Genomic DNA, 21,761 nt, shown 5'->3' with positions numbered 1-21,761 from the left:
AAGTATTGCTTTTAAAAATTGTAGACCTGAATATTGTTAGTCAGTCAGAACATGAAAAGCACGTATCGTATCACATGTACAAAGTAATACGGCAGAACGTAGTGTCCGTAGGCCCCTATAGTGCCGTAACTTTTTTGCCGTTGAAGATTAGTGAGAATTTTTACAGGTATATATTAGACATAATTTGTGGCAATATACCATAGGCTTCTGCTGGAAAAGACATGGTCAATTTTTGGCCCTCGGTGAGACACATTTGGGACACCATTAGTGATTTTTCTGCTGATTTCTCTTTATATGTGTGGGGTAGGTTTTCTCTGCCTAACTCTCCGTCCCTCCCTAACCCATGTTCTCTCCTCTCTCTCTATCTCTCTGGCCTGTTTTTCTTGCCCATAACCATCTGCAGCTTCTCCATCCAACTGTTACTGTATGCTTTCTTTATATTATTTTTCTTCATGACGTTTTTTTGTTCTCAAGTCATGTGTTACCACCCATCCCATTACTATAGCAGCCGCAGGGACTGGCCAGACCACTAGCTGTTAATGCTGATGACGGACTAACTGCCCCCAGTGTAAAGGTAAGGGGCCCCTGTCACTCTTGCCTACTTTTAAATAGGACTCATATGGCACTCATTTAGGTGGTGTTTACATTAGACCGTATCCATCTCGTTTTCGTCGCGGATGCACTGTCCGTTCACATTAAAACGCCAGGAAACGACTCCACAAGCGGAACAACTTGAATCTGCCAGGGCCCACGTATTCAACCCAGTTCGTGTCTGATCCGGTAGGGCTGAACGATTTTAAGAAAAAATTGAATTGCGATTTTTCTGGCAGATATTGCGATTTCGATTTCAACCACGATTTTTTTTTTCTTTAAATCAAGTTTCAGTGCAAATTAATTAATACAATGAATTCCATAAAGCTAATGCAAGAATGAAATCTGAGGTCAACAGATTTCAAATGTAGGCCTGTTTATTAACATTGAGTGCCTGAGGAACAAGTTATAATAACTTAAAATAAAAAGAGAGCCATCTTTCTTAAGTAAACTTTTGCTTCTTTTACTTTTCCCATCTACAACATATCAGACATAAAAAAAGGCTGATCAATGGCTCAGCAGCATCAAAATATTGCACTTTTGTAAAAGAATGTACATAAGCATTATAAATTATAACTAGAGCCAACAATTCCCCTGTGGGAAATAAGAGTGATGCAGTGGCTGTAGCAGTCGCTATTGCAGGGCCCCTCCCTCCTGTGTGTGTGAGAGAGAGCAAGCGAGCGAGCAGCCCCTCCCCCACCTGTGCGCTCAGACACAGACAGAGAAAGCGCAGTTTCTCCTCACAGTGCTCCCTCCAAACAACGGGGATTTACACGAAAACGGAAGGAGATATTCACAAAATTCTTTCACACTGAGTGCCACAAGGCTTTCCTGAATGTAATTTTTTTTTTTTTTTTGTCTGTAGTGTAAAAAATGAGGACAATTTATTGACGAAACAAAACATGGGTCAGTTTAGGAGGACTGAGAAAAACCGCGGCTTTGACGATCCCAAAATCGTGTTGTCTGAGATCGCGATTTTCGGTCGAAAACGATAGATCGTTCAGCCCTATGATCCGGTGCTGTGTAAACATTGAGATACGAGGAAACGCAGTGCTGAGCTCTAGCTGACATCGTCATTGGACAACGTCACTGTGACGTCCACCTTCCTGATTCGCTGGCGTTGTTCATGCCACGTTGGTCATGTGACGCGTCTGCTGAAAAACGGCGCAGACTTCACTTCCTGCTATTGTTTCCACCTTGTTTTTCATTAAAGAGTATAAAAGTATGAATATAATGCTTTGCTTTGTCATTCTTAACCCTTTAGTGCATAAGATGGGTCTAAATAGACCCGGCAGAGTTTAAAATTTTCTATATCTTTATCATAATACATTTTTTTTGCTCAATACATGGAATTACATTGGAAATGAATGCGGGTCTATTTAGACCCATGTTATGCATTAGTGGGAGTTCGATAGCTTATGCATCAAAGAGTTAATGTTGTTCATGGTAAGATGCAAATACTGCCCATTGTGTAGTTATGATTGTCTTTAGGCTTGCCATCCTTCTACTTGCAAGTGGTGAGTGACTTGCGCATGCCCGATATGCACTGAGATCACACACACAGCGGCTCAGTCCCGAATCACTGCTCGTGCGCTTCACTCGCGCGCTCTGTGAGCTACGCAGGGCCGGAGTGCGCACTCTCCAGAGGGCACTCGCTGTTCAGGGCGGAGTGATTTGGAGCGCAGCCGCTAAGGAGGAAGCGCTGAGCCGCACTGACACATTTCAACTTGCGTGCCATCTAATTAGTCATGTGATTAGCGTATCCGTGTATTGGCGTTGCTGTGTGCACGCGAATCGTTTTAAAAACGTTAATCTGATGATCCGCTGATACGGTCTAATGTAAACACCACCTTAGTATTTGGTCAGGAGAGAAGATTAGAAAAACAGGCTGACTATAAACTACTCTTGATGTCCTGTGTAGAATGAGATTTTGTTGCATCGTTTTTATTTATTTAACGGGGACGATACAGATTAACGTTGTTCCATGCAATGCAACAGATGTAGTATACATAGAGGTGCATGTGGGACTTTTTTTCCCCCCATTACTTCTTGCATAAAGTTTAACAAATCCCGCCCACTCCCACTGAAAATTTAACCAGTCCCATCAGCTGCTGCAGATATTGTTTGCACTTGTTAATGATATTTTCTAACAAACAGCTGGTTCTGTTTCTCAAAATGTAAACAACTTTTGTCATTTAAACCGCCGTGACCCTGGTCAGGACATAGCAGTCGTTAAATTAATGAATGATACTAATAAACAAGTTGAACTTGATGCTGACGTGGTCAGTAGGGTGCCTCAAGAAGTCTAGTCTAGTGACTAATTTGAATTTCCTTCAACTATATTTTAAAATAAAGGGAAGCTATAGAAGAAAGACTGTTTGTTTGTTTGTTTGTTTGTTTGTTTGTTTGTTTTTTCAGGCATTTGAATGGTATCTCATCTGCTGATCATTGTAATCATTACACATAAATTCTACAAATATCGTTCTTGAGATGCGGCACTAACAAGAATCTTGCATGAACGGACGCATAAACAGCCCAAAAATATAATGCCGCCGCCACCGAGTAACAGACGCGTAAAAATGCAGGATTATGCTGTAAAAGTTGATTAGTGGTGGGGGCGTCATGGCTCAGGTGGATGGGGCGCTGTGCCGAGGGTCCGGGGACCCGGGTTCAGTTCCGGCCCGGGGTCGTTTCCCGATCCCTCCCCGTCTCTCTCTCCCGCTCGTTTCCTGTCTCTGTGCTGTCCTGTCCAGTGAAGGTGAAAAAAAGCCCCCAAAAAAATCTTTAAAAAAAAAAAAAGTTGATTAGTGGGGGTGGCACGGTGTAGTGGTTAGCGCTGTCACCTCACAGCGAGAAGGTCCGGGTTCGAGCCCCGTGGCCGGCGAGGGCCTTTCTGTGTGGAGTTTGCATGTTCTCCCCGTGTCTGCGTGGGTTTCCTCCGGGTGCTCCGGTTTCCCCCACAGTCCAAAGACATGCAGGTTAGGTTAACTGGTGACTCTAAATTGACCGTAGGTGTGAATGTGAGTGTGAATGGTTGTCTGTGTCTATGTGTCAGCCCTGTGATGACCTGGCGACTTGTCCAGGGTGTACCCCGCCTTTCACCCGTAGTCAGCTGGGATAGGCTCCAGCTTGCCTGCGACCCTGTAGAACAGGATAAAGCGGCTAGAGATAATGAGATGAATGAGCTATTGATTTCCTGCAATCTCAAACAATAGCTTGCCTAATCTCTGTGGAATTGGCCCCTCCCATGTACATCACTTAACCACAAGTTGGCCTAGTGGTTAGCGTGTCCGCCTCTTGATCGCAAGTTCTACTCACGGTCAGGTCATACCGAAGACCATCATAAAAATGCCGTCTGGCAAGGCACGCTGCAATACAGGTGCGAGTGGGGAGTCAAACTCTCGTGGTTACCAGAGGACCAGCCCCCACTGTAACCCTCGCTATGTAATAGGCGAGAGGCCGAGGGCTACGGAAACGGAGATCAGCGCCGCCTTATGCACCACATGGCATGGGAAAGACTTTGATTTGACTTTGATACACATCACTTCCAGCCATATAGTTGTAGCTTAAAGGTATTTCGCAAACTAATAACGTGGGGGGGAATAAATGGAGTGCCAACTCCAGGCGTCTGTAGCTTCCACCAGTTCTTGCATGTGCTATATGTATCATAATGTACAATACATTATGAACAACTTGCAGAGCAGTATCTGGGGGAGAAAAAAAAACATTTATAACTGCAGTATTAATGAATAGCAACGTGAAGGCAATTTACAAATTTGATTGGGTCCAGCTACCGCCTAGCGACACCTATTAGCTGTTTCAACATCCGTCTCTACAGTGTAGGTGCACTTTCTTTATTTATTAGTTATTTATTGTGTCCTGTCTGTAACAATACTGGCTACAGCTACATTTCAGCTGAACCGTGCTATTTTATTTTCCAGGAGACAGCTGATGAAAGACTTGAAGCTCATAGAAGGATGGCAAGTTCTCCTTTACCTTTGCCAACAAAAGAGAATGGAAATTCCCCATATGGTCCCGGACACCAGGGTGAGAATGAGCGGGCAGAGCTTGCATCCTTACTTAGAGACTGTGGAGCAGAATCTGTTTTGCAACTGAGGTAAGCAGACAGAACTATAGGCCTTAAAATAGACTACAGTAATGCTGGCGATTTCATCTCCATTAGAAATCTCCTCAGGATAAGCTAAGCTTGTGTCCCATAATACTTTAAAAACTGTCACACTGTATGAGGAAATAAAAAAAAGAAGCTTTTTAATAGCAGGCGTTCAAATTTGTATTTTCACCCTCTCCTTTACAGGGAGCAAGTAAATAAACTGCGTTCAGAAATGTCAAAGCTTGGTGGGCTCCTGAAGGAAGAAAACTCAGCCGAGTCCAAAGAGAGCGCGGAAAGTTCTGGAGAGAACGACAGCCATACTAACGTGCAACGGACTCTGCAGAACCTCCGCTCAGAGGCCCGAAGTCATCGGAAAGTTGTTCGGCTGTTGAAGGAACAGCGACAGCGCAATACAAAAGCAAAGGTAGACAGTGGGCCAGGGTTTGACCCCGAACCGATTGACAGCATGGCTCGCAAGATGGCGCGTCTGAGGGAGGAGCACGAGGCCACTCGGAGACACGCTGCCGGTCTGGAGGATAAGCTAAAGGAGATACAAAACCGAGAAAGAAATGAGGGCAGAGAACGCGAGGAAAGAAAAAAGAAAGGCAGACAAGACCAAAGCAAGATGTTGAACAAAAGCCTGAAGCATGCAGTAAGTCTAAAAGCCTCACGTACGCCTTCTGTTTTTTTGTGTGTGATGACAAAAAACGATACACATTTTACCTTTACAATGAACAACTATTGTATGATTTACATGCAGAAAAGAATCAAATAACTGCAAAAATTGTATTGTGACACGTTTATTTTTTTTTCACATTTTTACTAAGTGGGGAAAAAACAAGGACGCCGCCATGTTTGTCTTTTGTGAGCAACAAGCTAGCCAGCTAACTATGATGAGGGATGTATATTTCCATCCTCAAATCATGCCCCTTTTCCACCAAAGCAGTTCCAGGGCTGGTTCGGGGCCAGTGCTTAGTTTGGAACCGGGTTTTCTGTTTCCACTGACAAAGAACTGGCTCTGGGGCCAGAAAAACCGGTTCCAGGCGAGCACCAGCTCTCTGCTGGGCCAGAGGAAAGAACCACTTATAGGGGTGTTCACACGGCAACTTTTACTCCGGTGTAGCACCGGGGCTGCCCCGGTAGAGCGTTCACACGGTACAAAGTTATAGCGGTGTAGCCCCTGAAAGCTGCTTAAACCGGTGCAAATCTAACCCTGCTCGGGAGGTGGTTTAAGAAATTTACTCCGGAGTAAATGCTAGTTTGCGGGGCAGCACCGATATAAAATGGGACGTCTGAATGCTACAGGGGTAGACTCGCTACGCGTGAGGAGAGTTGATTACATACGGGCATTGCATAATTTGCATCCTGGTATTTTGCGCTTCCAAAATGGTGAATATCAACAACAACAGAACTGCGTGTCTTCCAGTGTTGCCAGATTGGCAGTTTTAAGTGCATTTTGGCGGATTTGAACATATTTTGGGCTGGAAAAAGTCAGCAATATCTGGCAACACTGGTGTCTTCATCCACATTGTTTTCCCGGCGCTTGGTGATGCCATGACAACCGGGAAAAGGAAGTACATTTTCACGCATGCGCATATTTCATTTCCGCATTATTACTATCGGAAATGATAGTAATAATGATAGGAAATGATAATAATAAAAGGAAATGATATCAAAACTTTATTACTATCAAAGGAAATGATAGTAATAAAGTTTTTGCTACTATAGCACGGTCGCAGAAACTGCCGTGTGACCGCAAGTATGGCTGCACCGGTGCTAACACGCTTCTCTCTAGTAAGCAGGTTTGTGATGTGTGAACGCTCCACAAAATTTACACCGGTGTAAGATATATCGCAGCAAAATACATCGGTGCAGCATCGATGCAAATATGTGCCGTGTGAACAGGGCTTATGTCAGTGGGGGGGCGGAGTTGTTAAGACCAACAACAATAACAAGACCGCAAAAGATCGCCATTTTTAAGCGACGAGAAGCAGCAGCTGTATAAACGCGAAGTCATCCATTATTATTATTATTATTATTGTTGTTGTTGCTGCTGCTTCTTCCATGTTGTTTTTGCTTCAATATTCACGCCAAGGTTTATGCAAACGTAGCGACATAACTGACTTATACAGCGACGTAATGACGTGGCTTCCCTTAGCACTGCGAGCGATGGAAAAGCAAACTGGTTCTCAGCTGGCTCGCAAGTTGAACGAGTTGTGAACCAGCCCTGGCCCCGAACCAGCCCTGGAACTGATTTGGTGGAAAAGGGGTATCAATGAACTGTATAGTTAACGCGATGGATTTAACAACCAAATACGTCTGCATGTTGATTGATCTAAAAGCAAATATTTGTATATACAGCATAACTCATATACAGCATAACTGATATTTTCTATAACCGCATGGCTGTGACAGTAACGCCCTTTTTTAAAATACTTTTTTTTTTTTTTTCTGTCGTAAGGCCCAATACACAGGATTGTATGGTGGTCCTCAATAATTTAAGTCTGCATATTAAACAGATTTTATAACGTGCACTTACATAACTTGTCAAAAAGTGTTGTTATTTAACAAAAAAGGTATAATGATTCATTATATCGATGAAGAAGCTTTCTGTAAGTATAGCTAATGTTTAACCTTTACAGAGGTGGGCAAAATACCCAACTTCATTACTGAAGTCAAAGTACAGATCCCACTGGTCAGATGTTACTCCGATACAAGTGAAAGTTGTCCAGTCAAATTTTTTTACTGAAGTACTTGCTTTTAAAAATACTTAAGTCTTAAAAGTACATTTTCTGTCAACACATCGTTGTATTATTTCCACAACGCTAACAAAACCTAACACCGTTACCAAAGACAGAAATGTAAATTCGCAAAATGAACGCATGCTGTGCGATCGTGGTGGTTTAACGTTAAGCTAGTGTTTCAAACTCGAAATCATATTGCTATTAGAAAAGAAAGATTTCTACATTCTGTTTATTTGGCAAGATTATGCTGAAACATATTTCTGAAAGGACTTCAGATAAGTTAACCTTATTCGTGTTAGCGTAACTTCGTTTGTACATGCTAACTAACGGTGTCCAAGTTAACTAGCTATGTGTAATCGTTAGTCGTGGACAAGGCGATGGTAACTTGGCGGGCAAATCCATAGAAAGTCATTTGACTAACCAGACTGTATACATAGCTATTGCAACGTTATCGCTAGCTCTAAAAGCACAGACAACTTCATTGCAAGCTTTCTCTTGGAATAAAACGTTTATATACCTCAGTATGCTTCCGCAGGTCGGACGGCGAGTTGTTAATTTTCGGCAAACGTTTAAAACGAAACGAATCTTTAATCCTTGCAGAAAACTGAAACATGGGTTCTAGGTATAGCCATGGGTGCGTGCATTCCCCAGAAGAACCGCCTCCTTCCGTTCTGCCATCAACTGATATATTGTTAAATAATGCTGCGGAGAAATCATTGAACTTAATTTTATACAGTCTGTGGACGTGATGTGATTTATTGATCGGCTGACCTGTGAAAAAACCAATCACGTTTTAGAAAAGAAAAGAAAAAAACATCCACTTTCAAAGCTGCTTCATAGTAACGAGTAACGAAGACCTTGACAGAAATGTAGTGGAGTAAAAAGTACGATATTTGTCTTTCAAATGGAGTGAAGTTACAGTCATAAGTTTCCAAAAAAAAGTAACACTCAAGTAAAGTCCAGATACTCAAAGTGTACTTCAGTAAATGTACTTCGTTACTGTCCACCTCTGAACATTTATGCAAGAAAACTCCATCAAGGCTTTAAGCTAAAGCGGCTCTTTTTAAGTTTTCCCTCACAGAAAGTCTTCAGGACAAAGGACTTAACACTGTGGTTTATCACTAGCATGATGAGCTGCATCTATTGTGTTATCGACTTCAAGAGAGACAGAAAAGAGAGAACTTGAGGAAATATAACAGGAACTGACTTGTTTTATCGGACATTCTGTAGCGACTGTAAATGGATAAGTAGTACAAAATAGTGTTTTTTAATAAAGAAAAATTGCTATGAGATAGGAGGACAAGGTTTCCGCGGAGTCTTAAAAAGTCCTAAAATTTGATAATCCTAATTTAAGGCCTTAAAAAGTCTAAAATACAAGCATATTTTGCATTGTAGGTCTTAAATATAATTTTGTGAAGTCTTAAATCCTTACGTCCATTTACCCCATTCGCTTTTTTTTTTTTTTTGTTAAATGTGTTGGTGATATTCATAATTAGTCATATAGGCTAGGCCTACTTAGTATCAGTAGGCTATGCTGCAAACTACAAATGAGACACAGTGGAATCCGGCGTGTAGCCCGGTTGGCATGGTGATGCACAGGGCATGGTACGCGCGCATTTAGACAGTAGAGCCTAAAAGAAGCGAGGGAGATCACCACGGTTTGTAGCAAAATGGGCAAATGCAAGTTTAACAACTGCTGGCTTGAACGCAATGATTTCGTAGACTGGTTAAAACGTGTACCAAACAATCCGTTTGAGGCGTACTGCACATTGTGCAAAAGAACACTCAAACACGGCACCCTGGGCGTAAAGGCACCGGAATCGCACGCGAAAGCTGAGAAGCACCAGGCTGCCCATAAAAGTCTGCAACAATCGCATGCCATCACTCAATTTTGTTCACCGTTGTCAGGTCCAAGCACATCTCGAGACGGTGCATCAGCTAACTCCGTGCGAACTGTAACGCTACAACACACAAACCGTACGGAATCGAATGCCTCATCCTCAAGTGATTTGCGGGATGTCTTTGGCTCCGCTGCAACTTTAAAAGCCGAAGTGTTGTGGATTTTAAACACAGTGACAATGCATCACTCATATAAAAGCAATGACAAGATTGAGGAGCTTTTTCAGGCCATGTTTCCCGATTCCAACATTGCCCAAATGTTCCGCTGCAGCAGTGTAGTGCTCTCTCTCTCTCTCTCTCTCTCTCTCTCTCTCTCTCTCTCTCTCTCTCTCTCTCTCTCCATTTAATCAATTTGTTAATGATCTAGCGCAGGGATGGGCAACTGGCAGCCCGGGGGCCGCACGCGGCCCTCGTCCTCACTCATTACGGCCCGCAAATAGATTAATAATAATAGTTTTTTTAAAAATTTAAAAAAAACCTTGTAATTATACTGTTGACCAATAGAGGGCGCGTCATACGCAAACAATAGCGGGGCCCGGGCTGCCTTCCCCATCAGCGAAGAAGAAAGTCAAGAGCCATGGCCACGAACAGTGGCAAAAAGAGAAAACTTGACCGAGATAATCGCACTTTTCAGCCAAAATGGGAAGAAGAGTACCTCTTCACCGAATTCAAAGGAAAACCAATGTGTCTAGTTTGCTTGGAGACATTATCAGCCCTAAAAGATTACAACTTAAGTCGCCATTACAACACCTTGCATAAGGTTAAATATGAGAAGTTCACTGGAGCTGCCAGAGCCGCTGTCGTCCAGTGTGTGAAGTTCTCTTTTATGTGTCATTGCTTGACCCAGTGTAATTTTGTGTTATGAAGACTGCATGATGCCATGTCATTTTTGTTATGAGCATCACTAAATCGGAAAAAAGTAAAACGCACCCACTAAAGTCACTGTTGGTGGTTAACAAAATTGCACCTGTTCATTGTGTGAAGTTATTTTTTTATGCGTCACCGTTGCTTGACGCAGTGTGATTTTGTTATGAAGTTTGCATGATGCCATGTCATGCCTGTTCATTGTGTGAGATTATGAATATTCTTATTTTTAAACATACAGTTGAGTGTCACTATTGCTTGGCGCAGTGGCATGTTGTGTTACATCTAAAACTAAATAAAAAAGGAAGCACAAAATAAAAAGTAAAATGCACCCATAAAGTCATTGTTTGTGATAAATTGTGTCACATTCATCTCATTATCTTCGGCAGAGCGGTGGGTTTAAAAACAGGCTGATGAATATGTGGACGAGTTGAATGAGGACTTATTGTTGAGTCTCTAAAATAGTCATTGGGGGCCCGTTTACACAAGGACGCTGTCGGGTAAAAACGACTAAATATTTTATCGGAAGTGCCTTTCGTCTACACGGGGACGGCGTTTCCGAGGCTGAAAAACGGAAAAAATTGAAAACACCTTCCAGAGTGGATAAGTTAAAAACAGCCCCCGTTGCATATCCGTCTAAACTACCCAATACGCGAAACTCTGCTCGGATCTGCTCACGTCAGGTACGCGTTTACGTCATACATATGTCATATACTGTACATGCCAGCCCGGGAAGTAAAAAAGTAAGAGCATGTCTGATTACATCGATCCAATGGACCTTCAAGCTGCTCTGGCAGCTTTAATAAACGTCCAGGAGTCCTTCGAACATCTATACCGAATCTGCACATATACCGTTAATGAACAGAGGCGGGTATAGTATGCTCTTACTTTTTTACTTACTTTCTTACTTACCATAGCCAGAGTAGTCAAAGTTTTCGCGGCGCAGATGTGCAGATCAGACAAGACGGAAGACGTTGTGCATGCGTGCAGACATAGCGGAGGTCTTTCACAGCACCACCTAGCCGCCTGGCATGCACATCCAATTGAATTCCACACATTTATGCGTCACCGTATAGACGCAGATTTCCTCCTTGAAAACGGTCGTGTAGACGCGGAAAAAAGTGAGAACGAAAACGGACTTTTGCGTTTTTGTTTCAGACCGTCCCCGTGTAAAGTGGGCCTGAATTAAGTGACTTTTGTAGGTAAAATTAGGTGTTTAACAACCTGTTAAAAATACACCAGAATGCAGGAAATGGCATCTAATTAATTAAAAATTTTCTGGGGGAGGACCCCCTGCCAGTGTGTCCCCCCCACATTACAAATGCTTCTGATGCCCCTGCACTGGACTTTTTGCACTTTGTTTTTTTTTAAGCAAACGTTTTGTCTTTGTTGCTCATCAAGGACATGTTAAAATGCATTTCTATGCAGAAAATAGTTGTATGTTGGTGCAATAAACATACAGATATAAATACATATAAAATGTGTTCTTATTGAGAATCATATTGTAGCTTCTTTCATATCCAATTATTTGAATTGTGTGGTCATGTGGCCCTCCGATGATAGTGGTGAAAAAAATTGGCCCTCTTTATCATGGAAGTTGCCCATCCCTGATCTAGCGTAACGCAGTGGTTTTCGAACTTTTTCAAACCCTTTCTTAACATCCCTTTCTCCCTCTCTGACCCCCCACCCCACACCCCCATTTTAGTCGGTCTGTCAATGATCTAATGCCATAAAGTTCCACTTCATGTTATGTTTCTGTTCCTCATTAATGCAAGAGTGCACCCTAGGGATGTAATAAGTTCATTGGTGAATGATGATCTCATCTCATCTCATTATCTCTAGCCGCTTTATCCTGTTCTACAGGGTTGCAGGCAAGCTGGAGCCTATCCCAGCTGACTACGGGTGAAAGGCGGGGTACACCCTGGACAAGTCGCCAGGTCATCACAGGGCTGACACATAGACACAGACAACCATTCACACTCACATTCACACCTACGGTCAATTTAGAGTCACCAGTTAACCTAACCTGCATGTCTTTGGACTGTGGGGGAAACCGGAGCACCCGGAGGAAACCCACGCGGACACGGGGAGAACATGCAAACTCCACACAGAAAGGCCCTCGCCGGCCCCGGGGCTCGAACCCAGGACCTTCTTGCTGTGAGGCGACAGCGCTAACCACTACACCACCGTGCCGCCCTGTGAATGATGATAAATTTTGTTATTTTGAAAGTAATTCAGGCTCTCCCAATTTTCCTTATTTTTTTGTGCGGCTTAAATCTTAAATTTAACCTGTTATGGTCTTAAAAAGGTCTTAAGTCTTAAATTGAACTTGTTCAAGCCTGCAGAAACCCTGGAGGAATAAAACACTTTGGGAGGTCTGTCATTGGTCATTTCTCTAGAACAGTGCACCCCGTCACGTTTTATTCCATACTTAAGCTAGTGTAGCATGTTGTTTTGTTTTACTGCAGTGCTATAATCGGTAAACAACATGCATCACCTGATGTTCCGCTTTGCAGGTGTACTCCAAATCACGGCTGCCAGTAGCAGTAAGACCTGCAAAGCAAAGGGACAGACAGGAGTGGACTGATCGTGACACAGAGGAAAGTACTGAGCAGTTTAGTGCAACAGATTCCGAGCAGCTCAGCCAAAGGAGCAGAGGCCTCAGCGAAGCAGAACTTCAAAGTTCTCCAGGCAGCAGCATTGATGCTCTTTGGAATACTGAGTCCAAACGAAACCTACACGCTGAGACTAAACGAAACTGTGATGCCAGGCAAAATTCAAAGAAAGCGTCTGACTTTCCACAATCAGAACTCTTATCTCAGCTGGAGTTACTGAACCAGGAATGCCAGGAGAAGGAAGCGCTCATCTCCCAACTTCAGTTTCAGATGCAGAATTTGGAAGGGCTCCAAGCTGAGCTTCAGGAAAAGGAACGATTGAATGGTCAGTACCTAGAAGCCTTGCACGCTGCAGAGTCCACAATTGCATACCTTACAGCTTGTAACCTGGATTCTGAAAGCGGCCTGGGGCAGCCTGGATTGGGATCTGATTCATTACTGCAGCAGCAGTGCACTGAGCTTCAGAAAGTTGTGCAGGAAAAAGATCAACTCAATGCTCAGCTGCTCGAGTGCTTAAACACAACCGAGGCTGCCATTGCATCACTGACCTCCGCTGATCAGCCCGAACACGTTCTCTCTGGTCAGGATGACCCACAAGCCTTGTGTAAGAGGCTAGAGAGCCTGCTCAGCCAGATCAAGGCCTTGCAGGAGCAGAAAAATGCTTCCACAGGCAGCCCTAAGCAGTTGCATTGCCCAGATGGAGGTTCAGCATCAGACTTGCAACGCCAAGCCGAAACCCTTCAGGAGTCACTATTGCAGCAGTGCAAGCTGAATGCCGAGCTGCAGGAAAAGCTCAGGACTGCAGAAGAAACCATTACCAAACTGTGCGCTCAACACAACCGCCCTACGAATGACCAGGAGCTGATTTGCAGCCCCAAGTGCACAAGATCACAAGAGGAGATGGTACATGAATATGAAGAGGAACAGTATAGACTTGCTGTGTGTCTGTCTGAGTGTATTTTAGCAGCAGAACAAGCAGTAAGGTCTCTTGCAGATTATGGCTTAAGTTCTGATCTTGGTCCTGAAACCTTAACCAACACGGAGCTTGAACAAAATTTGGACAGGCTTCAGAAGGCACTCCTGGAAAGAGACAGGTTTGGGCACCCTGGCAGTGCAGGCATAAGTCACAGCACTATTGTGGGTCCGTTCCAACACAAACCAGTACAGCACACCTTACAGATTGCTGGTGCTGCGGAACAGAAGACGAGCACTCCGATTTCCCAAGGACAGCAGAAACCGGGGCAACAAAGCGTATCCGAACAATGGGATCCTGATCAATCAGGAAGTCCACACCGGAACCTCCACAAAAATCTAACATTGCTTGTCCAGATCGTTAAAGAGCATGCTCAGAAGGTTCAGGAGCTGGAGGAAGCACTTAAAGTTGAGCAGGGGAAAGGCCTTAAAGGAGGCAGTGGGTTAAACCCTGAGGATGCTGCCCAGTTGGAGAGCTTACAGAAGGCCTTAAAAGAAAAGCAGAAAATGTGTCAGAAGCTGGAGGAGAAACTGGTTTCTGCTCAGTCTGTCATTGCTCTGCAGAACTCCTCCAAGAGGGATAAACACTCAGAGCGACGCAAAGGTAAGCACAGCCTCATTATCATATTCATGCTCTTTAAAGTGTACGTAATGCCTTATTGTAATGCTTTAAAATGAATATATATCATTAGTAACGACCAAAATGAATTAATAAAGCGGGGGGGGGATAATATTATTTGTTGTTTTTATTATCAAGCGCAAAACTATCGATTAAATCGCGGCTTCCAGATCCCGGAAAAAGGCAGGCTTGCCCCAGGGCTAATTTCGCATGATATCACACATGGAACCCTGGTTATCTGGGTCATTTCTGTTCATCTGACTGTGCTTTACTCGTTGAAATTGGATATTGTTGGTGGAATCTTACAAAAATAACGATGGGAAAGTGCTGCGTTGTGTTTGGATGTTCAAATCCGTGTACAACAGGACATTCAGTTCACGAATTTCCGAGAAATGACACTAAACTAAAGCGACAGTGGGTGAGGTTTGTGCAAACGAAGCGGGCAGATTTTGTGTCGCCTACTAATAATAAATCTGATTCATCAGGTGTTCATCGCCACCAGAAACGACCACACTGGAATTACTGGAGCAAAAAAAGAAACCCATTTATTTAATAAATAACATTTGACCTGACATTTGGACAGTTCATCGATTCCCCTATTATCACCCACGTCATTTCAATAAGTACACTGAATAAGTGTACGTTTTAAAGATTATTTTTCTGCATTTATTGAGGTACACGTAAATATTTTGCAGCGGCCAGCTTAGAATAAAAATCTCAAACCAATCTGTGTTTCCAGTTCTCTCTGGCTGGTGGTGCGCTATCGGCGGTGAGCGGGACTGTCATGAACTGTCAGTTTCTCGTCTTGGGGGCTCAAAAAGATACTCTTTTGCCCCTTCATCCGACATATAAGAATCCCGATCGCTATCGGAATTCTCTCCAAAACGTGATTCCATATTGACATTGGTCTAACCACTGCTGCGCACATGAACGAAATTGATACCTGGATTGTTACACATGTGGCGTCAGGATCTTCCAGTTCAGTCTCGTCAGATTCTGTGAAAATCGGCTGATCTTATTGATTTTCCATCAATTTATGGCCTTTTGGATCAGCTATGGGTCGAAAACACATGGTCCATCAACATAATGATTGTTGCTTTGTACAGTGAAAAAAAGTGGGGTTTAGGGACATGAAATTCACTTTCAATGATGGGTCAACCAAAAAAGGAAACCTTATAATACAATACGATATTGTCAATAGCTATTAAACAAATGATGGCTATTTGGAAAGTGTTACTCATCATGCATTATTAGTTAGATTAGCATTCCCTGTGCTGTGCGAAATTTAAAGTTTACTTAAGCTTGCCAAGTTGCCATATCCTGTAGGTCTGTTAAAGGGCTGATGACACGAACATGACTCTATGCAATTTCTTAAATAAACTATACAACATGGCAAACATGTTAGATTTCTGTTACAATTACGTGAAAAGAAGCTGTTGTTACGCAAATATCCAACTTTTAATTGCACAGCGCAAGAAAACTGGGTCCGTGGCTCGCGGCCATGTTGTGACGTCAGCGGAAGAACACGCTGCGGTTCACTGGCTGTTCTACTCTGGTTCTACTCAATGGAAATGGCGCATGAAAATGCCGGTGAACTCTCTAGTGCTAGCTCTTCCTCTTCTGGGAGTCTAGAATTGTGTTGATCTCTTCCGAATAGAATCTGTGATAGCCTACCCTCTTTACCCTTTGCCTCTCGTTGCTAGGCGGCAGTTACATGAAAGCCGCAAGCTTTCACAAGCAAATACATGACTGATATCACGCCGACTTTATGATTACATTTATGATTATCATGTAGAACCTGTAGCTCTACGTACCTTTATCTTATGTCGTTTCACAACACATGTTCTGACAGGAGGACTGTCTGGATCCGGCATAGCTACTAGTAGACCCCCTCCGGAATACTGGCAGTGTTGCCAGATTGGGATTTTTCCCGCCCAGTTGAGCGGTTTCAAGTGCATTTTGGTGGGTTTTGAACATATTTTGGGCTGGAAAACGTCAGCAGTATCTGGCAACAAATACTGCTGACGTTTTCCAGCCCAAAATATGTTCAAAACCCACCAAAATGCACTTGAAACCGCTCAACTGGGCAGGAAACCTCCCAATCTGGCAACACTGTGTAGGCACTGCTGATGGTAGTAATACACGTTTGTGCTGAACTGAACACCCAAGAGATTCTTTTAAGCTGGGAAGGGTGTCAAAACAATCCAAATCGAAGTGTTCAGAGCACAGGACGGATGTTGGTGAGGGCTCCCACTTGTCATGAGTGCGCCTGACTTGCCTCACCCACTTCGCATGCAGCTTGGGATCTCTGGGGAACTTGAATAAACTTACCCCATCCTTGTGGGTTTTGGAGCAAAAGCCGGCAAGCCGGCATAATAACTAATATATATATATATATATATATAAAATGTATAATAATAATACTAATAATGACAAACTGAACACCTGTCGCATCAACAACAAACTGGTAAGTTAGGAGGAAGGTTCTTTCGCTGATGTCATATAGCTCCTCTTCCTCCTGGGTGCTGCAGCCCCGTCAAATTTGCCCAAATAGCCGCGTTTTTTATCATAATTTGTAAAATAGGCGCCTTCGTGAATTAATATATGGATCATCAGGAATTACTTTTTATGTTATAAAACATCGCCAAAGATGTCAAAAACGTGTCATCAGCACTTTAAGCTTGCATTCATGATTGAGACGCTAATGGATCGTAACTGCTGTTTATGCCACGGTGTAAACATATAAAAATGTGTTGTTGGAATATGACCATAAAGCATGCTGTATACAATAACATGGAAGTTAGATCACTCAAGTTGTTGCTCATGCATCCTAGCACCTCACGGTGAACAGGATGATAAAGGCATTCAGGTGGACACACAGGACCTTGGCTACGAGACAAGTGGAAGGAGTGAGACGGAGGTGGAAAGAGAGGAGGGCAGTAGCACAGGTAGACCAGAAAGAATCGGCAACACTAATTCTCTCTCTTTCTATTTCGCTCTTTGTGTGGGAAATCTAGCATTTCTTAGCACTATCTACTGACTGGACTTTCCATGTGTTTTCTCTCACTTCGGGTGTACTCGCACGAGGCGTTCCATACTGCACTCGAGCACGTTCGAGCCACAATGTCTGGCTCGTTTGAGTAGCGTGATCGCTGAGTATCACCGATGCGTGGTACAGTTCACTTGGACCACTTGGAAGACGTGTGCTCGGGTGCAGTCAAGTTGGGCTCGTGCACAGTGTGATCGCTAACCGCATGGACCTTGAACGCAACTTTTCAATTCATTGGTGGATATTTGGGTTAAGAACAGGTCTGGGTCTCACCTGAATTGATGAATGCGAGTTGTAGTCAGTGAGTAAAGCTACATCGTGATCACATAAGCGCAATCGGGGACCAGAACAAAGTGCAATGTGACTACAGGCCTGGGGGGAGTGGGGACAATTGCTCTTGCGATCAGGACAAGGCAGTTGTTCCTCGTATGAGTGCGCCCTTAATTTTATTCTAACCAATCACAGGCACCTGTTCATGTTAAACAAAACAGGTCAGCTAGCACTTGCTTCCAAGCACATGCAGTTGACCTGTGATGTGCGAGTGGCAGTTAAGAACGATGTGCTGGCTTTGTGCCCCTGAGAAAGCATGTATTATCCTTCATATTCTCAGATTGGTAGCTCTTATGCGACAGGTGAGCAGCTAGAAAACGGGGCAGGAACTATCCATCTGTTATCTGTAGCCGCTTTATCCTGTCCTACAGGGTCGCAGGCAAGCTGGAGCCTATCCCAGCTGACTACGGGTGAAAGGCGGGGTACACCCTGGACAAGTCGCCAGGTCATCACAGGGCTGACACATAGACACAGACAACCATTCACATTCACACCTACGGTCAATTTAGAGCCACCAGTTAACCTAACCTGCATGTCTTTGGACTGTTGGGGAAACCGGAGCACCCGGAGGAAACCCACGGGGAGAACATGCAAACTCCGCACAAAAAGGCCCTCGCCGGCCGCTGGGCTCGAACCCAAGACCTTCTTGCTGTGAGGCGACAGTGCTAACCACCATGAGGCAGGAAGGAACTAGTATTGACTAAATTGGGAGAAAATTAAATAAAGATTTAATAAGTTCACGAAAACGTGTTTACTGCATGTTCTCGGCACTCTGCATTTCTGTTGCATGTCAGAAATTTAAGGAAATAATGGAAAAAATTCCTGATACTAACCATCATTCCTGCATGTTTAACACAGTCTCTTGGAGGTGAATCAAACTTGGCGTGTTGTTAGGAGGACGCTTTGCCGAAACTGCATTGTCTTTTGTTGTTTTTGCTGGTGGATAGTTTTCACCCATTTGATCGGTGATCCCATTTCTTCATATTTGCATGACCGTGCTGTCTTCCTGGAGTAATGGGTTCCTTCGCTTCTCCCAAGTTCTACATACTTGTATTTCAAATGTAATATATTAATATACATCTGTTTTGTTTGTACGTTTGTTTCCGTCACTGTGCCTCAGATGTAGATGGTGGTGTGTGTTTGGACCCAGTTCTCTTCCGAGTCACCTCAGCAGACAACCTGGACATTACAGCATCCAGCCCATCTTACCCGAGCTCACCTGACCTCAGCTCTCCCCGGCCACGTGACTCCAAATCTGACCCCACCCAAGAGCTCTTGCAACTCAGGTCACAAGTACAAAGTCAGCACAAGGTCATTGCCCAACTTCAGCGACTGCTGTCCAAGAAGGCCCTGACTAGCGAGGTTCTGAGTATGACCTCTGCAAGCTGTGAGGAAGAGGAAGACCGTGCAGCAATGAAGGCTCGGATTTCCCAGCTTACTGTTGAACTGGAGAGAGAGCGTACAGCCAACAGGAGTAATGAGTCAGCTTCTCCATCCCGGTGAGTGTGAGAAGGTTTCCCTCCAGTTTATTGTCACAGTATGCTGCACATTTAAGTATATATTCTGTTTTGATGTATTTGTTGGCTTATTTAATAAATTGACTATCTTTGCGTTCTGGAAATTTTTCTTCACTTTGAAAAATTCACTATGGTAAAATTACTGCTACTGTTACTAGTTTAAGAAAGAGATCTTTTTTAAAAATGTATTATTGTATTCACCTATTGATTGTCACTTTGTCAGGGGCTGTGCATTGTCTAGTGGTGCTTGAAAGTTTGTGAACCCTTTAGAGTTTTCTATATTTCTGCATAAATATGACCTAAAACATCATCAGATTTTCACACAAGTCCTAAAAGTAGATAAAGAGAGCCCAGTTAAACAAATGAGACAAAAATCTTATACTTGGTAATTTATTTACTGAGGAAAATGATCCAATATTACATATCTGTGAGTGGCAAAAGTATGTGAACCTCTAGCAGTTAATTTGAAGGTGAAATTAGAGTCAGGTGTTTTCAGTCAATGGGATGACAATCAGGTGTGAGTGGGCACCCTGTTTTATTTAAAGAACAGGGATCTATCAAAGTCTGATCTTCACAACACATTTGTGGAAGTGCATCATGGCATGAACTAAGGAGATTTCTGAGGACCTCAGAAAAAGCATTGTTGATGCTCATCAGGCTGGAAAAGGTTACAAAACCATCTCTAAAGAGTTTGGACTCCACCAATCCACAGTCAGACAGATTGTGTACAAATGGAGGAAATTCAAGACCGTTGTTATCCTCCCCAGGAGTGGTCCACCAACAAAAATCACTCCAAGAGCAAGGCGTGTAATAGTTGGCGAGGTCACAAAGGACCCCAGGGTAACTTCTAAGCAACTGAAGGCCTCTCTCACATTGGCTAATGTTCATAAGTCCACCATCAGGAGAGCACTGAACAACAATGGTGTGCATGGCAGGGTTGCAAGGAGAAAGCAACTGCTCTCCAAAAAAAACATTGCTGCTCATCTGTAGTTTGCTAAAGATCACATGGACAAGCCAGAAGGCTATTGGAAAAATGTTTTGTGGATGGATGAGACCAAAATAGAACATTTTGGTTTAAATGAGAAGCCTTATGTTTGGAGAAAGGAAACCACTGCATTCCAGCATAAGAACCTTATCCCATCTGTGAAACATGGTGGTGGTGGTATCATGGTTTGGGCCTGTTTTGCTGCATCTAGGCCAGGACGGCTTGCCATCATTGATGGAACAATGAATTCTGAATTATACCAGCAAATTCTAAAGGAAAATGTCAGGACATCTGTCCATGAACTGAATCTTAAGAGAAGGTGGGTCATGCAGCAAGACAACGACCCTAAGCACACAAGTCGTTCTACCAAAGAATGGCTAAAGAAGAATAAAGTTAATGTTCTGGAATGGCCAAGTCAAAGGCCTGACCTTAATCCAATCGAAATGTTGTGGAAGGACCTGAAGCGAGCAGTTCATGTGAGGAAACCCACCAACATCCCAGAGTTGAAGCTGTTCTGTATGGAGGAATGGGCTAAAATTCCTCCAAGCCGGTGTGCAGGACTGATCAACAGTTAGCGGAAACGTTTAGTTGCACTTATTGCTGCACAAGGGGGTCACACCAGATACTGAAAGCAAAGGTTCACATACTTTTGCCACTCACAGATATGTAATGTTGGATCATTTTCCTCAAGAAATAAATGACCAAGTATAATATTTTTGTCTCATTTGTTTAACTGGGTTCTCTTTATCTACTTTTAGGACTTGTGTGAAAATCTGATGATGTTTTAGGTCAAATTTATGCAGAAATATAGAAAATTCTAAAGGGTTCACAAACTTTCAAGCACCACTGTAACTTTTAGCTTGTTAATAGAATGTAAGTGATATTTAAGCTATTAAATCTTTTTCTGCAGGATGGAGTCTCTGGTGCAGTCTCAGGCACGAGAGTTGTGTGAGTTACGTGAGCAGATTAAAGTCTCGCGTACACTCGGTGCTGAACAGCGTAGGCAGCTGCTGGAGCTTCGGGGGGCGCTAGAGGAGCTGATGCAACCCAACGATGGCCAGAGCACCCTAGACACAACACTTCAAAAACACCTTAACCGGAGTCTCAGCCTACTGGACAAACTGGAGCAAGGTAAGTCCAGCAATGCACACAACAGATGTGGGGATTCCAGTTAGGTACCTGATTCACTCTTGAGTCACATATTGAATAACTCGCTATTCGTCTCTGACTTGAACTTGACTGACTTGTGATTTGGTTGTGGCTCTAGACTGAAGATATACTTGGTGAAAAACATGAAAAAATAGTTAGAATCACTACCTTAACCCAGTAAACAAACAAAACTGTGCTTTTCCCACTTAAGTTGTGCAGCTTTGTATGTCTCGTGACTATAGTGTTCAGTAATTTATTGCAGTGTTATTTGATTGCAGTCGTAAAGAGCAACACCAAGGAAAAAAAGGCAAAATCG

The 21,761-nt window shown here is 43.3% G+C and overlaps 1 protein-coding gene across 7 annotated transcripts in view; it reads left to right on the top strand.

Moving 5' to 3' along the window:
• The window catches only part of cdk5rap2 (CDK5 regulatory subunit associated protein 2), a 176,009-nt gene that overhangs the window by 116,160 nt on the left and 38,088 nt on the right, over nt 1-21,761 (top strand). For 6 of the 7 annotated variants that reach the window (XM_060935661.1, XM_060935662.1, XM_060935660.1 and 3 more), the window contains exons 29-35: nt 506-574; nt 4,533-4,708; nt 4,907-5,354; nt 12,726-14,400; nt 17,250-17,363; nt 18,915-19,293; nt 21,207-21,427. In XM_060935661.1, coding sequence (XP_060791644.1) covers nt 506-574; nt 4,533-4,708; nt 4,907-5,354; nt 12,726-14,400; nt 17,250-17,363; nt 18,915-19,293; nt 21,207-21,427 — 3,082 coding nt within the window. The remainder of the gene's footprint in view (nt 1-505; nt 575-4,532; nt 4,709-4,906; nt 5,355-12,725; nt 14,401-17,249; nt 17,364-18,914; nt 19,294-21,206; nt 21,428-21,761) is intronic. The other variant, XM_060935665.1, reaches the window with a different exon arrangement.

Source organism: Neoarius graeffei, chromosome 12 (genome assembly GCF_027579695.1).
Source record: "Neoarius graeffei isolate fNeoGra1 chromosome 12, fNeoGra1.pri, whole genome shotgun sequence".
In the NCBI taxonomy this organism is placed as follows: Eukaryota; Metazoa; Chordata; class Actinopteri; order Siluriformes; family Ariidae; genus Neoarius; species Neoarius graeffei.
This window is presented reverse-complemented; position numbering and strand designations above follow the sequence as displayed.